Source organism: Anabrus simplex, chromosome 1 (assembly GCF_040414725.1).
Source record: "Anabrus simplex isolate iqAnaSimp1 chromosome 1, ASM4041472v1, whole genome shotgun sequence".
NCBI lineage: Eukaryota > Metazoa > Arthropoda > Insecta > Orthoptera > Tettigoniidae > Anabrus > Anabrus simplex.
Window position 1 is genome coordinate 659519973 of NC_090265.1, and position 19697 is coordinate 659539669.

The 19697-nt window shown below is 37.0% G+C and overlaps 1 protein-coding gene across 4 annotated transcripts in view; it reads right to left on the reverse strand.

Moving 5' to 3' along the window:
* Shc (SHC-adaptor protein) overlaps positions 1–19697 on the reverse strand; it is a 179903-nt gene that overhangs the window by 106870 nt on the left and 53336 nt on the right. For all 4 annotated transcript variants that reach the window (XM_067135813.2, XM_067135812.2, XM_067135814.2 and 1 more), the window contains exons 5-6: positions 14401–14574; positions 12765–12928 (exon numbers count right to left, since the gene is read on the reverse strand). In XM_067135813.2, the coding sequence (XP_066991914.2) occupies positions 12765–12928; positions 14401–14574 (338 nt within the window). The remainder of the gene's footprint in view (positions 1–12764; positions 12929–14400; positions 14575–19697) is intronic.

Sequence of the window (19697 nt, forward strand, 5' to 3'; positions counted from 1 at the left end):
TTTTTTAAAAATAAACATCTAACCTTGGACTTAATGTAGACGTTTTGCAAGTACGAACATTTGACGAAACTCGTTCCGTCTTCAAGTAGAGCTGTGGAAAAGTGCTCTGTCTCCTTCCAATTGTTGGAGACATACTCTGCTTTATGATTTTGATTCTCTAAACAATACCACCCGAATGCGATGCTAAAATGGTGCCTTATGCAAGTTCACTGCCGATCGCTTTTCCGGTATAGTACTTCCTCAAATTACCGCAATGACGGGATGTTAACACCAAGATCTGTAAGTATACCATAACCATCCTTTCGTGAGATACAGTTCCTTGAAAAACGTGTGATCAAGGATTTAGTGTTGATGGGACTGAAGTTTCTGGATGGTTGGTACGGGAAATTGTTTCTTCAAGGAGCGGATAATGCAGGATTTTTACAGCGTGATTTAATTAGGATGCTCGTGGAACCGTATAATTTGAATGGATAATACACGAAAACATAGTTTCTGGGAATGTATAATTGAGGTTCTACTGTATATAAACTAAGTAAAGGGTTGGCAATGGGTTCCCTGGTGTCAGGTATTTTGGTGAACATTTATGTGGATGACTTGGGACAGTAAAAAAAAGATAAAATAAAATGTTTGATTATATGGCTGAGATATATGGATAACTTGTAACGGATCAAACACCCTATATAGATAATTAACAACAATTGCACGCTGGACGCCAGGCTTCGAAATTAAATGTAATTTGTAATTGAATTTAGATATAAAAAGTACTAAACATAATTTAATGAGACTATCTCGGTCGTAAGGTATAGGGATACTAACCATTAAATACCATGTGGAAAAACATAAGGAACCTACTAAAAAGTCAATTATTTAATGACGTAAAAAGAAAAAAAGTTTTATTTAAAAAAGATGAAATTACGTAAAAACGAGTCTTTACCAAAATTAAAAATTACTGACTGAGATTACAATTCATTACTACACGCGCGGACTTGCGTTAACAGGGATTACTAATGCTCACCGTAGGTTGATCTTTTCATCGTCTGCTTCCGTGGTTGATCGTTGTCGTCCCTCTTCCACCAGCATCATCCTTGGCATCTGCTTCATGGAATGGATTCAACCCTGAATCTATCACTCCCTATTGTGCCGAGTACCAAAAACATAGTACCAGCCTTACAATGTGAAATTCCACATCGGAATTAATTGAATAGAGAGAACGGAAAACATCCAGTCCTTCTATATTATTTGAACTTGTCTTTCTAAATAATCTGAGTAAGTCTCACAGAGCTGATAAGAAATGTTAAGTATAAGCACATCGTAAGTGATGCACTCAGAAAGCAGAGTGACTCTAAAAGCCCAGGGACTACCTGAGAATGGAGACTCAAGAAAGCTGGATGCAGAATGCAGAATACAGAATCAGAATGAAGAAGAATCAGAATCAGAATGGTGAATCAGAATGATCTTCACCCCGCCGTGTAGATCTATATAAATCCTCTTCATATTCCCACTTCCTCCCTTGTCACATGACATCTCGTTCCAATGAGAGCCGATATACGTCATCACCCTGTCGTTATATAGATGAAGTGTCTGTCCTTGACAGAAAAAGCACATGATATGGGGTAATTTTACGTCCCAACAACGAAATTATGTATCTTCCTCTTGCTGTTGCGTACGTTTCCAAGAACCTTCCAAAATTAACCTTCCTGGACTATTGCGAGACACCAAGTAGCCTGTTAGTGCAAGACCTGTCTTGACATTACCAAGGAATATTCTAATAAATTACAATTAAACATTATTTCTCGTTCTTACGTACAATTACATAAGTGATGATGATGGACGTTAATAAGTGCACCGGGCGGTACACCTCCGCGCCGCTAATTTAAACATTGCGCCAGTTGGAACTCCCCTACTGGAGGAAACCTGAACTTTAACAACCATGTTAATTCTAAAGGTTATCAGAAGATGTCGCTATCTGTAAATTTTGAAGAGTTCTGAACTGTGTCTTTTTCGATTTATTTTTGTTTTCTCTGTAGTGAGAAATGTGAACATTCACTTCTAGATGGCACTACTGAAGAAATACAACGGTGCACCCTAGTGCGAAGTGAAGGAACTGGGTTTTTTTTTTGAAGAATTTTAGTATGCATAAGTTTGTTCTTTGTTAAATTTCTTTCAGTCATTGTTTAGGTTGGCTGTATAACCCTTCTCTTTCCACCAGTTTTGAATTCGACCAATGAGTAATTTTTGTAATTAATTTTCCACCAATCCTAGATGTCTTCTTCAGTTTTGACTTGTAATCTTTTGGCCATCCAATAAAAAGCTTGTGGGCGGGTGTTATCATTCATGAAAGGTCTCGAATGTTCCGCGAGGGTATATAAACTGCTGATTTTCGGGTCTCCGCGCCACTTCTGTAACATCTCTCAAAGTGTAATTATGTAGCAGGGGGCGGGAAGCGCCTCTTTCGTCGGGCAGCAGTTCATCCATAAGGTAATGGCCTTTTAATAACTTATTTTCTTGCTAGCTCAGCAGTTTAACCCTCGGGGCGGGTTCGAAACTTTTATCATGTAACTTTCCTTTAAAATGTAAAAGACTCTTGATATAAATTCTGTCTCTTTAACTACAAATTGGGATAGAGAGTGCCTAACCCTTTCGAGTTCCCACTCATATTGTTTTCCCCCTGAAACTGCGAGATCGATCACTATCCGTTCAATGGCATTAATTTTTCTTCCATCTCGATGATGTGTTTTACACACATTTCCCAACACTGAGGGGTCACTAGTTCAATCTCCTCCAGCAGCAGTTTTCTTACTTCCACTAGGGTGAAAGTTTTGTTGTTCTGAGCCACCTGGCCCTTAACCTGGCTCCACACGCTTTCAATTGGATTTAAAGAACAATGGTACAGAGGTAACCTTACAACTTGCCTTCCCGATTGCAATGCGATATCATCTACTCAATACGTGCCACACGAGTCCTTAATATGCTGTGGGATGACATTAAGAAGTTCCAACTTGACACTGTTCGGTTTGTAAGGGATTCCCTTCCCGTCCAGAAACTTAATTATATCTCCCTTTTTCCATGCTGGATTGGGCAGTTTCTCAATTCTAACCTTTGGCTTCAAGACGAGTAAGAACATTCACAAAAACATTCTTCGAATACATCTCCATTTCCTTGTGATAGTCTTTTGTGGAGTTAGATTCAAAACACGGTGACCCTTCTTCCACGAAACCTTTCTCGTTGCCGATATGCATACTTATCAAGCGTTTCCCCTTCCCTGAAGGATTCTTTAAGCCGCTTGATAATCCCTTCAAGAATGTGTCCTTACTGGATTTGATAGTTTTATCACTCCATACTTTCGCACAAGTATGTCTCATCCAAGTAATGAAGTGGTCTTCCCTCCTCCCGAATCTTTCTTATCTTACGCAAATAACGTCTTCACAACAACCTCTCAATAAGCAGTGGTTAGTGACTACGAGACATAAACTTGATATTAAGTTTTTAAAAGCCTATGAAGCATTGCACACGAAAATGAACGCAGGGTTTCATCACACTTCACAGACTCTAAGATCTTGTCAACAGTTGGTATTTCACTTCTAAAGAAAAACTTGTGAACTTCTGACTAAATTGCGTCCTTAGTGAAACAATCATACTTGTCCACTAAACACATTTCATTCAGACATTTTTTCAGTGAAACAACTGTTCCTACAGTTTTAAGTTCCTTTCCAGCATGATAAATACTAGTCCTAGAAAAGCCAGTAGTAGCACCTACTAACCTCGTCACATTTTCAAGAGTACTACCAGGAATTGCGTCACTAAACTTCTTAAAACCGCTGAGAACACAATATTTTTCTCCAGTTCTCAATGCTTTTCCCTTCTTATGCTTTTTGTGAGAAATGCCGGGTTCATCCATCTTCACTCCCAATGGAATTTTAACAAAGGTTAAGTAAACGTAAATTGAAGAGATTAACTGACAAAGACTGACTACCAACTTAATCAGTAACGATATATTACTAAATATTAGCATGAAAGAAACTCGTAATGATATCCAGTCACCAGCGTGCCAATAACACCCAGAACACACCAGTAAACAGAAAGTACATGGGTTGTATGTTAGCTAAATGAGCCACTACTGAGTACTGCAATGGCTGTTCTGCTGTTGACACATCACTACTCTCACAAGGCACTTCAATGCAGGAGTATCAATTATAAATTGAAACTAAACAGCTTTCTAAAAGTGAAAAGTGAAGAATAATGGATTTAGATGACGTACATAATTTTTACGCGGAAATAACATTACTTAACAAATGTAAAGTGACATACATAGATGATGTACATAACTTTTACGTGGAAATAACAATACTTAACACATTTAAAGCATTTTTAACGCCTTACCAAAAGATAGACAGTACTACCGCATTTACCAGTGTTTTTAGCATTTATTTTATCTCCCAGGTCATGTGAGATAGGATATAGGATATAGAATACAGTTCCAGATAATCTATTAAATTTTGTGAATGTAGATAAAGATATATTAAATTTACAAGGGAATCGGAAGATAAAAGGTCACAAAGCTATTTAGATGTCAGAAGAACGAGAAGCAATAGAGCCTTCGATTACCACATTTTGAGAAAGAAATCATTCACTAGCATTATTACAAATGACTCAAAACATTCGGGGCAACATGAAAAGGTGACCTTTTACAGTCTAATCAGCACATAAGATCTCCTTAAGAAGACAGGAGTCTGTAAAATAAATGAGGACAATTTATGAAACTGCAGCAAATAATGAATATTCCAAGAATTATGTTGATAAAATAAAAAAAACAATGAAGTAATAAACCCAAATCAACTTTCTTTAAGTAAGGAACGCAAAGAAAAGAAGAGTGTGGCAATGATTACACTTCACAATAGGCATTTATATTGATTAGGAAAGATTTTAATAGACATGGCATCATAATTACTAGAGCTGTTGATTTAACTGATTAATCGAACCAATTAACCGATTAATCTGATTTAACCCATCAATGTGCTTCAACCAATTAATCAAACCAATTAAAAATACAGTATGGTGAAGGAAAAATAAATTTTGCATGGCACAAAACCTAGGTAGAGTATCTTATTTGTGATTTGGTGTGCAAGCCTCAGCTATTATATGATTGACAGGTCATTAAAGTAAGCTGATGCTCAAGTCTTTATTTCAGAAAGGTAAAAGCAATAAAACCTCATCAATTGCTTTCTTCTAGAATGAGGGTTATGACCATTGCTTTTACGAACTATTGGAAAGGAAATACCGGACAGGCTACTGCAGTATATTTGCGGACCTTTACCAAAACACAATCAGGCGGCATAATGGGTGAAGGGCAGGGGTGGGGGGGAAGGTACTTGAAGGGACTGTCATTAAGGTATTTCCAGGAAATGTACTAATGGACAAATACTAATTGCCAGAAAGAAACAAACAGTAGAAAAAGTGACGACTTGAAGCTTAGTTTGGGTGGGGTTGTTATTTGGAAGACAATATATATTCACTTTCATTGTTTGTGAATTTTACAAGAATGCCATGCCGCACTATGATCTGTCCCGCTGTATTCCACAAGATATTGTTACGAATAAAACTCCATCTATAGTCATGATATAGGCTTTTGAGCTTATGCCATGTCAAGAAAATAACGTGAAATTCTTTAAGTTTCGAAGAGCCTATTACATGTCTATATGTACAGGCATCAATGGTAACGAAACTATATCTGTTTCACTACTCTAATTTATTTCACGATGAACCAATAAATGCACACACACACACACAATTCTAATCAGCTATGAATGGCCACACGTATTAATTGCTGTCTATTTACACGCCCCTCTTCCTTAGGGCACAGCAGGCCGTGCACTCCTTGCTACTCCTGCAGACGGTTAATCCTTATTCTCACTTCTCCAAGTCCAGACACCTCGTGCAGCAGCTGCGTGTAGACCGCTGGATCTGAACACAGGGCTACGGGCCACTCGACACATGATGACTGTTCGTTAGTTCGACTCCACACACAGTGGCATGCAGTGAACAACTAAACAGCTCAGCAAATATCAACATAGGTCCATTTACACTCACACTCACGATAGCGGCTTCCCTCACCGACTCACACCAAACCTCAGTCTACAGAAATACACAAACACACAGTACAATCTTCCGTTCCATCGTCTCCAGCCCATCCACTCACTGGTCTCTCTGACACCACAACAACAGCACATCATTCAGACCTCGGTGGGTCACCAGCGGCAGCCAACACCTCTGTCGCCCTCAGTCCAGCCACCGAATTCCAACACACTGAGTCTCACACTGACTCCACCGTGGAGCCCTACTCTGACTGTCCGCGGCTAACCTCCCTTTTAATAGCTCGGGTGATTTGAGCCAGAATTTTCACAAGGTTGCTAGAAGCAGAACATTCCCATTGAATCTCCAAGAAACTCACAGGTAAGCCGACTGACGAAAACATTAAATGGAAAGGCCAGCCCCACCCCACAAGCTGGCTGGGAGATCCCAGGTCGTGTGAGCCATCAGCCCCTTCCTGGATGTACCGAAAGGGGCTACTACGGGGCTAGCACGTAACAATATAATGCAAATAATAGGAAACATGTGGACAGAAAGACAGGAAATCCTGACAGGGAATGCCCAGAGCGGCAATAAGCAGCTACTGAAAAGCGTGGGCCATTGGAGCTTTATCATTTAAGAAATACAGTATAACCCAATTTTACATGACCTCGATTTAACGTAAACCCGCATTTAACGGAAGAAATTTCAAGTCCCAAAAATTACGCCATACAAAAATGCAATTTTATGTTTGATTTAACATAATTAACATTACGGCAAAACCCGCATTTGGCGATAAGAAATTTTAAAATTTGCAAGTATTTATTTCTATTTGTTATGGTTATGAAACATTAAGAACGAATGAAAAAGACGGCATAAGCTTGCTAAGCGTGATTCAAGGCATAAGAGGAATTTAGAGCGCGGACGCGTAGCGCTAAAGTGAAATGTCAGACTCTGATACAATCCGGCCGCAGCCACTGCAGTACAGTAGAAGTAATGACAATATATTATACCCTTCGAAAATTCCTATATTAACGTGTACAATATCCTTCGGTTACAATAAAAATCCCTTCACTGATTCATCCATCGTTACGGGCAAATTTAGGCCACGTTAGTTTCTACGTTATCAATATTCATACTCTCGACCCCAGTGTTTATACAACATGATTGATCATCTTCCATACTGATTCCTCACTACACGCACGAGTGAGCTCGAACTTGGCCGACCGCGGCCGAAGACTAACGATGACACAATGTTCAAACACTCGCGATGCTTTGCTTGCATGAACGCAGTACGCGGCTGAGCTCTGTTCGAGTGTGTATATCTGTCACAACATTAGAGTATAGTGTCAGTTTACGTAATTTGGCGTCAGTTCGTCTGTGGTGTTTTGCGTTGATTATCCAGCTCTATGTCAGTTTGCTCTAGTTCATTGTTTTAGTGAAGTTGACTATGGCAGCGAAAAGAAAAACTATGTGTCGCAGATAAAGTGGACTTGATTTGGGAAGTGGAAAGAAACGCAAATGTGCCCGTTAGTTGACATCTCTGTTATAGACAGACTAAACCAATTGGAAATGGACATTATGAACATAAAATCCAACAGTGCTAAAAAGCAGACTACCATCTCTGATTAATAAAAAAATGAGATACTGACAGTTGTGTAAATATGTACTGTATACAGGCAAAGTAGCTCAATATATTGTTGTCATTGTGTAAATATGGTGTGGGTGTTATAATTTTGTAGTGTGCTGGGAATCTGTGATCTCTGACAAATTAGTGCTACAGAAATAGTTGTAATTACAGTATAGTGTGTAGGATACGTATGTCCTTGTTTTATTGTTATCATTGTGTAAATAATGAGTGTTGATGCAATTTGTCAATACAGGAAAAGATTTCTGGAAAAAGTCTGCTTTCTACTGAAACCTCGATTTAAGGTTAACCCCCACTTAAGGTTAAAAAATTCCAGTCCCTAGAAAAACGCTAAATAAAGGTCCTACTGTATGATGTGATGAAAGACCCGGGTATATCACAGATACTGCGCGACTGATGGTAAGTTGAAGAATTTTGGGAAATTTCCATGTAATGTGCAAATGGACAGATACCAATTGCTACAAGGAAACAGTAGAAAAAGTGACAACTTAAAGCTCAGTTCGTGTGTGGCTGTTATTCAGAAGACAGTACATATTCACATTCAGTGTTTGTGAACTTCAGTTACAAATATGGCTTAAAAACCGATGAGAGAAAAACTTTGTGAAAGTTTCGGATTTAAACTAAACGAATGTGGTAAGGTGACAGACAGAAAGGCAGTGTTTTGTAAGAAATGCAGAAAATCGTTCAGTTATACTGGTAGTACAAGTAGTCTTCAATATCATCTGAAACATATTCATCCTTTCCAAAGTGTATTTCTCTCCCGCTTTACGTCATACCGACACAGATATGTCTTATGGTGACGATGGGATGGGAAACGCCTAGGAATGGGAAAGAAGCGGCCATGGCCTTAATTAAGGTACAGCCCCAGCATTTGTCTGGTGTAAAAATGGGAAACCACGGAAAACCATCTTCAGGGCTGCCGACAGTGGGGTTCGAACCCACTATCTCGCGATTACTGGATACTGGCCGCACTTAAGTGACTGCAGCTATCGAGCTTGGTCCAAAGTGTATTTATGTCTATCAATGTCATTACTAGTTCATCTTCTCAGTCAACATTGGAGCACCTTATAGTGAAGTCTGTGTCCTTTAATAGAGAAACTGAAATTACGAATAAACTAGTGAAGTGGATTGTGCAGGATAGTAAGCTGGTCAACACTGTCTCTGATCATGGTCTACAAGAGGTATTACAGGAAGCTCTCAATTCTTACACTTTCCATCTTCCCCCTAGAGACACGGTAACAAAAGAAAAAAGACAAGTTGTATGAAGTAGAAAGGTCAAAATTATTAGGTGAACTGAAACATGCAGAATTTGTTAGTCTCATGGGGAATTTTTGGTCTTCCATATCTAACCACAGCTATTTGGGGGTTACAGGTCACTGGATTGATTCAAATTGGGAATATCGTAATTCAACATTACAAGTTGTCACAGAAAGCCACAATGCCACTAACTGCACTGAAGAGTTTGAAGATGTAGTTTGTAAATGGGGTTTGGAAGATAAAGTAGTGGCTGTTTGCACTGACAATGCAAGTGATATCATTCTAGGAGTTGAAGGAGCAAAGTTCAATTTTCAGTGTGCAGCCCACACTCTACATTTAAGTTTAAATAAACCTATCAATGATGCTGCTATCGGAATATTACTTTCAAAGTGCAGGAAAATAGTGGGACATTTTAAACACAGCCGTTATCTATAAAATCAGCTTGATAAAAAACTTAAAAGTACAAGGCCTTGATGCTTGTAAATTAAAAGAGGAAATAGTTACTCGATGGAATAGCAAATATTTCATGTTCCCGAGCCTTAACACGACCCATCGACCCACTTTTCTAATATCAAACCTTTTAAAACAATTGAATGGGAGATGACAGATGATTTGTCTTAAGTCATACTTACAATTATCAGACCTCCTTGGTGGTAGCAAGTATGTGACAGGTAGTGTTGTATTGCTTGAGGTAACACACTTGGAATTATCTTTACATTGCTCCGATGTTGATCCTGGGTACATAGCCAGATTTAAAAGGACTCTTGTAGAAGATTTAATAGCTAGGATAAATGATTGGTGTAATTTGAAGACATACCAGGAAGCTACTGCTCTTGATCCTAACTGTAAATATCTTAAATGTATTGAAAAAATGGACCGGGAATCCATGTGCGAAAGAATTTTGAAGAGGGACATGGACAGAGTACAAGTGCCAGTAAAACCACGCAGCAAGAAGAGGAAACAGAATTTTGAAACCAACAAAAACAAATAGGATTCTGATCATGCCATTTTGGTTTTGAGTTCGACATCACTTGAGATGGAGATTGCAGTCTACAAGTCGTTGGGGGAACAGGTAGATGACTTCATAAACCCTCTGCAATGGTGAAAAACACACTCAGTCCAACTTCCACATCTCGCACGCATAGCGAAAAAATTGCTTTGCATTCCAGCTAGTTCAGATCCTGGCGAGAGAGTGTTCAGTGATGCTGGAGATATTGTTACTAAGAGAAGGGCGCCTATTAGTTCTGAACATGTCAACGTACTGACATGTCTCAAGTCCTGGAGCATAGAGGTGTGTGACTGTAGGTAACTGTCAACTTCACAGTTTCAAACGTTTGTACCAATAAATTACCAATATTGAAATACATTTAAAATATAAACATAACTGCTTTTTTATTTTTTATTACTTGCATGCCACCAATACCTTTAAAATTTTAAATAAAAAGTATGTTGTCTTTATAGCATAAGCCCTATCGAATTTAAAAAATGTTTTATGCCAGGTGTTTTTCACAAAGTTATAGTGTGTAAAACAGATTAAAATTCTATTAATTAATTAAAGTTGTTCAGTTAACCGATCAAAATTAGTAGTTGATCGGCAGCTCTAGTAATTACATATAAAAGAGACAATAATAATAATAATAATAATAATAATAATAATAATAATAATAATAATAATAATAATAATCATAATAATAATAATAATAATAATTGTTCCTTTAATTAAAATCAACAAAACCAATAAATGTCATAAATCAGGAGTAGTGTATACTGTATTAAATGCAAAGATAGCAAAAAACAACAAGTAGAACAGTCAGGCAGGAGCCTAGAAATTAGATATAAAAAGCATGTAAATGCAATTAAACATAGAAGATTCTCAGCAATGGGTGAGCATATGCACGAACATTGTTATAAATTTACAGACACAGAGAAAGATCTGAAAATATCACACACAGTTCATAAAGGAAAACTTATGGATATTTTGAAAAGCATATGGATCTATTTAGCCAAAAAAAAAATAACAACAACAAACTAAATTTGAATGAGCTCATTAATGAGAAGAACTTCTTGTTTAAATTAGCAGATTAATACATAAGGAAGAAGAAAAGAAAGAAACAACAATTAACAAAACCCCGGTCTTTGAACCATTCCTCCTCTTAGTACGAGTTACATAACTAGTAGCAATAACTTCCCCGTCGCCCGCTTGTTTCTCCTCTCTCAACAGTCAACTGGCAGCAAGGCCATACTTGATGTGGTTTGTAAGGCAGGCTAAAGGTGATTCGGTATGCAACAAGTTTTGCCTGAATCATTAAACGAGTACTATTCACTAATAAAATCAATTCTTCTCTTCATTTTGTCATAAGATGATTTGAATTTGTTTTCTTGTTTTAAAGGAGAAGGATATGTTTATCCGACTCGCATGATCTCCAAATCAATAAAGAATAAGGTCTTGTTGGTTTTTTCAAGTATTTGACAAGCAGCTTTCTCTGTAAGTTTCTAACAGCATTTGAATTTGAATATTTATTATAGATTCAGAAATTAACTTTAACCCATTCTTTGCGTGTTTTAGAACTAGGGAAAGAATGCAAAAGATCATGAAGAAATTACTGATTGAGAGGGTCAACAGTAGGAACTGCCAATACTTATCTTTCAACGCATTTATTCAGAATTTTAATACAGATGTAGACTCTTAACAAAAAAAATTATGTGTTTTTGTTTTGTAACTTTATTCTGATATTAGAAATAGATGATTATATTTTATAGGGTGATATATTTAATGATGATGTTTTTTTTTTTGGCTAGCAATCAGAAGGACATTTGATTGCTTTCAAGTCTTGCAAAAAGGAAAAATGCAAGACCGTAACGGGACACATGGCCAAATACTTGGAAGGAAGATGATGATGATGATGATGATGATGATGATGATGATGATATATTTGATGTTTTTTCTTAAATCATTTAACCAAGAACAGTTCAGCAATCATTATAAATGTTTATAATTATTTTATTGTATTAAACATAAATTAAGAATTATGATTTTGTGATGTAACAAGTCCAAGAGAATATTGGTGATTAATATGCTGCTGAAGAAGAAAACATTCTAAGTTCTCGAAACATCTATGGCCATTAGTTACATAACAAAAACTGCTAACAGTTTTGACAAGGTGGAACCACATATTTGAAGGTGTTTAAATAAATTAATGTGTGATTAATTTTGAGTCCATACGGACATTATGGTTAAAATAATTAATTCTGGAAAATAAACTACCATACATCTGTGAACCTATTTGTATGCTGAGAGCTCTGAAAAGACATGTTAAATGGGATGAATATGCAAATACAAAACATGTAGGTAGTGTCAACATAGGAGCTGCTACAACGTTAAGGGTGGGAAATGGTTAAGACTTAATCGTTTTGTTGTAATATCCTATTCTAGAAATGTGAGGAAAGCAACGGGAAACTACCTCACTTCTCATTTCCCTAGTACGCCTCTTCAGTGATGCCTAGGCCATCTATGACAGCTGATGGCAGAGCTGTTGAGGATCCCACCAGCGGAATCGCTGACGGACTGAACATACATACATTCTAGGAATCTATATATCTGTAAGGCCCAAACTCACCAATGACTGCTCAATTAGTACTCCAGGAAATTCACAAAGGAACAGAATGGCAGTTCACTGTGAGGAGAGGTAGGTCAATATTGAAGAAGAAAAAAATTTCTTCCAGTGGAAATTCCATCATTCCAACAAACACAGGGAAAAAAAACAAAATAATCATACAGGCTAATAATACCTACGTAATGCTAGCAGGACGTGTGAGGAACTCCTTGAATCTCAATTCAAAGGCCTGTCCTATTGTGGTGATGACATCTTGAGCCAACCCGCCTCCACACTCCAACACATAGCATGCTCGCCAATCTTTCAAGTCTTTAGCAACATACGCAACGAAGTCCAAGGTATCCTATAAAGAAACATTTTTTTACAAATACAGAGAAATACATATAAAAGGACGAACACAATGATTAGTCAGTACTGTGTTCCAAATCTTTTACCATGTGAATTTATCTTTATCTTACTTGTCTATCCAGCTTTCTTCTTATCTTACAAGATGGCCCAATGCCCATCCTCCTGATCTAGCGGGAAGCAGAAATGAGTTGTCATGGGTCTGGGAAAATATGGATGTAGAAGAACAAGGATTGATGAGGAGAGAGCATAACTATTTAAAGAAGGCAGTGTATGAAGATGTGCAAACTGTCCTTGTTCTTTTGTGTTTTCAAGTGTCCTTGTCTTCTTTTGTTCCCTCTTCCTACACTTGCTTTTCATTGTGTTTGTCCTATTGGTGTGTTGCTATTCATGTCCTCATTTTCAACATATACTGAAAGTATGTAATATTAACAGATGACATAGTCGAATGTATCCACAACACACTGAAGACAATGAGAAACACAGTAATAAAAGAAACCAAAACATTCTCGGCCTACACTAATAATATATGTAATATAATTTACACAGATTGTTAACAGTGATTTTAAAAATTGTATATACTGTAAATTATAGTTCCCATTTCCCCAGCAAGAATATGCACATAACAAAAGCACTGCATGGAGTGCACATAGTTTCCCAAGATATAACAACCAATGGTTCAAGGGTTCAAACATATCTTTACATATCAAACAGATGTTAGAACAAAAATGGCCAACCGGACACCAGTGGGATCCAAACCCATAACTTTCTTTTAGAAAGGAACTAAGCTACGCAAGTAGCTAATTCACTGATTTAACCCACAACAGGAGACTTGCTCGTTCTGCAGTTATGCTGACAGTAATAGCTGTAGCTAAGTTCTTTTCCAACAGAAAAAATATGACCTAGGCCAGCACTGCTCAACTGTGGTAAGAACGTTACGAGTTCAAATCCCAATGTTATTCGGCTGGCCATTTTTGTTCCGTATTGAACATCTCTTCGATATTGTACTATATGTACTAAATATGATCTAGTAAGTTGATAGTTTATTTCATGTACAATGCAGCCATGAAAATTAAATATTTATCCCTACTAACTGTTTTGATAGGTTTTTCTTAAGAGATTTCAGTGTCGGAAATTTATCAAACATCTCTACTGGTTAAATTATTCCACTCCCTCATTCCTCTTAAGATACATTAGGACAAACCAAAATAGGCTAACCATAATTCTACAAACAGAAGATTGCTGTCAGAGCTAGGCTACAACTTAACATAGTCGAAGCGGATTGTACAGTTCAAAATAGCCTTTACCTTGGTAATAAAATCCATTAAATTTCTTCATTCAGTATATACAAGATACACCAGTACTGATGCGACATTTCACGGACTTTAGTACAGGTCAAAATAAATTTCAAATGCTATCACTATTACTGTATTTCTATAGCATGTACCAGTACCTAAATATTATCCTTACCGTGTCTCCCCCTGAAGCAAATGAAATGCGAGGCATGTCATGTCCAGCTATGACACGACCTGATTCTAATGCTGTTAGAACTAGACTACAACTTGAGATAGTCAAATTCACATTAGCTCCAGCATGCTCCATAAGAGGCTGCTCTGCTATAGCACGCTGCACCCTCTTCTCGACCTTATTTGGGAAAGAAAATGGTTCTTCAATTAGCTAACAAGAATCAACATTTAAGAAGCTGCAATGGGACATATCAATGCAAATGTCTACAGAAAAATAAGAGAGTGAAGGGCCAAGAAAAGGTAGTCAAGAACTTTTCTAAATGTTACAACAGTTAATTTAGTTAAGCTTGAATCTCCTCATGCTTAAATGCAAATACAGACAAACGTAAGAATAAGTTGGCCCAATTGTTCAAAATATCAAAAACAAAAACAGTGAGAATCCCTGTTAATGTAGCTCTGACCTTAGAGACGGCAGTACAAACTTTACAATCAAGAAGTAAACAAATTTATAATAAATTACCGATATCAATAAAAAAAGGAAAATATGAATTAATTGGACAGAGAGGGAACACAGCACGAGAAATTGTACAAAAACAACTAAAGACTTGAAAAAGAAACAAAAATTTACCCTCCATGACCACACAGGCCCATTATATAATGAAATAGAAAGTCATATTATCAAAGGGAACGCTCTCGATGAAGGGCGAGCAGGTTTTGTCGAAGAATATACTTCCAAGAAAACTTCTTACAGCATTGATCACAAGAAAAATGATCGCTCTCGTGTATGAGTAAGCATGTGTCTCTGAAGGTGCAACTTGCAGGAAAACTACTTCTTGAACTGAACACAAGAATGTGGGCGACAAAAACAGTGAGAATTCAGAGTGAGTATCTGAGTTACAGAAAACTTTTCTGAATACCTAGAAACAAAAATCATGTTGTACTTTCAATTTCATAACCACACTTCTAACTTGATAGGAAAGATAAAATAGAGCAGGCCAGTACAGTACATGATAGTAATGCCAGATCCAACTCAAGACCCTTCTCAGGATTAATGGAACCTTCTGCATGCTTTCAAGTCGCCATTAAATTCATAGTAAAGCAAAGTCCACACAGAATCTATGATTTTAACCATATTGGTCGCTGTTGGTCTGCATTGACCGATATCAACAAATGTGCTTTTCCTTTGGATCTGCCTTGTAAATACTTAGCAAGTACAATGTTTATTATTGTCTATATTAACACATGAATACATGTTTCGAGAACATAAATTCTCTCCTTCAGCTCATAATTTAATATCACTTAGCATTTCTGAACCTATTCAAATAATAGCATTTCTATCTACTTAAAATTATCTAAAAACTATAACTTTGGAATTCTAACTATTTAACATCCATAAGTCAGTTATGGTATACCATCAACACCCCAACCTAGCAGGAGCTGGACAAGGGTAATGAAAAAGATGATGATGATGATATATCTAAAATCTTCCACTGAAAATTAATAATAATGTTATTTGCTTTACATGCCAGTAAATCTACCGACACAAGGCTGAAGTATTCGAGCTCCTTCAAATACCACCAGAATGAGCAGAATGAGCCAGGATCGACCCTGCCAAGTTGAGGTCAGAAGGCCACTTAAAATTGCAAATTTAAAAAACGCACTTTGCAGTGCATCACGAGACAAGTGATATGGTAGTTGTAAAAGTTGAAGGGGAATGCAGTTGTAACACATCATATACACACGCAAATACTGACCAATAGTGCACTAATTCCTAACAATTTCAACAGACACACTAGCTATTAACTAATGCAAGGTTGCCAACCATTATGAATTTAGGTAGGTAGTTTTCTTCCCTATCCTCTCACTATTGTTATTGGGGCCGATGACCTTCGATGTTAGGCCCCTTAAAACAACAAGCATCATCATCACTATTGTTATTTTGTTTTGGTGTTTTCCAAATTCGTACGTTCCTCATCACCCGATGGTTCATTCCAGGCAGTGTATTTAGTGTCATACTTTCATAAAGTGTGTACACCGGTTATGAACACTATTATCATTCTGTGGTTTTTTCTTCCCATTCTTCAGCACTGATCTATTTTATCCTGGATGTCTTTTATTGTACTTTATTTTATTTTATTATTCTCTATTTATTCCTTCTACCACATTCTACCCTCACAATTCTCATCCTAATTCCTCCAACTGCTAAATCTACCCACATCATTTGCTCATTTACATGCCTGACAAAAACTACAGTATGCTGCATGCAACAGAATTCCTGATGAACAGTCCTACCCCATTACCTGCCCTTCCCTTCTTAACATACGTTAAGAACACTTTATAATCTGCTCTCTCTTCCCTGTTATCTCCACTTACCCGAACATCATTAACCCTAAGTCCAGTTCCATGGCTAAATGCTGGCCTTTGGTACAAGGGTTCCCAGTTTACAAGTAATGAAAATCATTGCGAATCTGTATTGAAAGTATCTTATGATAAATGTAAGAAATTTATTACTCTTCCACTTATTCAACACAACTCAAAATATTAGAGATAAATCCTCATTAAAATGAGAGTTGGGACATGTTTCGTCCTTTATATGGGGCATCATCAGCCATATCATTACCTCAAACCATATCAGGTACCTGATTAAAACTGATCCAAAATCTACTACAAAATTGAATACATTAAAAAACTTCCAAACCATATACGGTACCTTGTATAAAATTGATCTAAAATACATTTTAAAAACTTCCAAATCATATCAGGTACCTTGTATAAAATTGATCTAAAATCTACTACATAACTGAATACATTAAAAACTTCAAACAAAAGCCGTCATTATATGAGTAGCTTGATTTAGGTACAAGACAGAATTAACAATATTGATGACCTAGAGCCAATGTTGAATATGAAATGAAAGTTTGAAGATACTGTTACAAAATGATGAAAATGGGTATAGAACATGCAAATGATTCTGTACAAAATAATAAGGAAATGCATTCCAACACTGTGCCAATTTTCATAATGTTGGACCTTGGCATGTGTACTTGATATAGTTTTATTCAAAAGTAGTGAATAAGGTTTTTTAACTAGCCCAGGAAGACGTATTTATGTCATAGTTCTACTTGAGCACCTATGATGAACAGGTTATTAGAGACCAACTAAATGAGGCTGTTGAAATGTCATTAGACCATCTTCATCTGTTGAGCGATAGTGTGCTTAGCACAGAAAGACGTTCATTTCATGACGTAATTCTACTCGAGAACTTATTTTAAATAGTTGATAAAAATTTTTTATGAGGACTGCTGAAATGTCATTGATTATCTTCTTCTATTGAACAACATTCTATGTTGATGGTGTGCTTCTGTTGTTAGAGTGCTCAGATGTTGGTTTACTAGTTGAAAGGGGCATTCAAAATGTGGTATAAGTTGTTAAATGTTAAGAACTCTTACTCTACGTGAAAAATGTAATATATAAGGTTTTAATTGTTTAAAATCGTTCCACACTGTAAAATAGAACATTTGATCATGTACATGTGTATATTCACATGTACCGAGTTGAATTTTTTAATTTTTATTTTTTGTAAGTAGTGAATTAAGTTTTGACACGCACAATTGTGTGGGTTCTGTTTTTCAGCCGATAGTTCTTATTTTGTAAAATAAACTATAAAAACATGTATTTGAGAGCATTTTAGTAAGTTTTTGACATACAAACAAAAATTCACACCTCCAGTTTTCTTTCAGGTCTGACAAAAGGTACTGCCACCAAAAGGGCAGTAAAAGCAAAACTCGTCCTCAGTGTAAAAAATGTAATGTTTTCTTGTGTTTGAACGATTTAATTGTTTTAAATTATTCCCCACTGTAAAATAGAAAATTTGATCATGTACATATGTATATTCACATGCATTGAGGTAATTTTTCTTTTTTTGTAAGTAGTGAATCAAATCCTGACACGCACAATTGTGCGGGTGCTTTCTTTCAGATGTTAATTTTTATTTTGTAGAATAAACTTAAAAAATATGTATTTAAGAGCATTTTAGTCAGTTTTTGATGTACAAACAAAAATTCACACCGCCAGTTTTTTTTTCCAGCTCTGAAAGGGGCTATACCAATTTTCATCACTTTGTAACAGTGTCTTTAAACTTTCATTTCATATTCAACAATGGCTCTAGGTCATCAATATTGTTAATTCTCTCTTGTACCTAAATCAAGCTATTCATATAATGACAGCTTTTTTAAGTGAAGTTTTTAATGTATTCAATTTTAGATCAATTTTATACAAGGTACCTGATATGGTTTAGGGGCTGCCTGGCCGAGGCGGTAAAGACGTCTTCGGTTCGCCCGGAAGGACGTGGGCTTGTATCCCCATCAGGAGGTCGTAAAATTTAAGAAATGAGATTTCCACTTCCGGAGGTGCACATGGCCCTGAGGTTCACTCAGCCTACACCAAAAGTGAGTACCAGGTTAATTCCTGGCAGACCGAGCTCGATAGCTGCAGTCGCTTAAGTGCGGCCAGTATCCAGTATTCAGGAGATAGTAGGTTCGAACCCCACTGTCGGCAGCCCTGAAAATGGTTTTCCGTGGTTTCCCATTTTCACACCAGGCAAATGCTGGGGCTATACCTTAATTAAGGCCACGGCTGCTTCCTTCCCACTCCTAGCCCTTTCCTATCCCATCGTCGCCATAAGACCTATCTGTCTCGGTGCAACGTAAAGCAACTAGCAAAAAAAAAATTCCTGGCGGCAAAGGCAGCCGAGCGTAGAGCTAACCACTCTACCCCATCAAGTGTCGAAGTTAAGGATAGTGGAAGCCTTTACCTCCCACCCCTCCAAGGGCCTTCATGGACTGTACGGAGATGACTTTGCTTTTTACCTGATATGGTTTGGAATTTTTTTATTGTATTTTAGATCAATTTTATACAAGGTACCTGATATGGTTTGGAAGTTTTTTAATTAATTCAATTTTGTAGTAGAATTTAGATCAATTTTAACCAGGTACCTGATATGGTTTGAGGTAATGATACAGCTGATTATGCCCCATAGGAAAGGGCGAAACATGTCCCAACTCTATTTCAATGAGGATTTATCTCTAACTTCAACATTTTGAGTTGTATTGAATAGGTGGAAAAGTAATAAATTCCTTACATTTATCATAAGGGTTCCCGGATTCGATCCCAGATGGGTCAAGGGTTTTAACTTCATTACTTCATTCGTCTGGTTCGGGGATGGATGTATGTGTCATTTCCAGCATTAGAATTCATCTTAGGTAGGACCCCCATCTTCACAGATGTGCAGGTCACCTATAT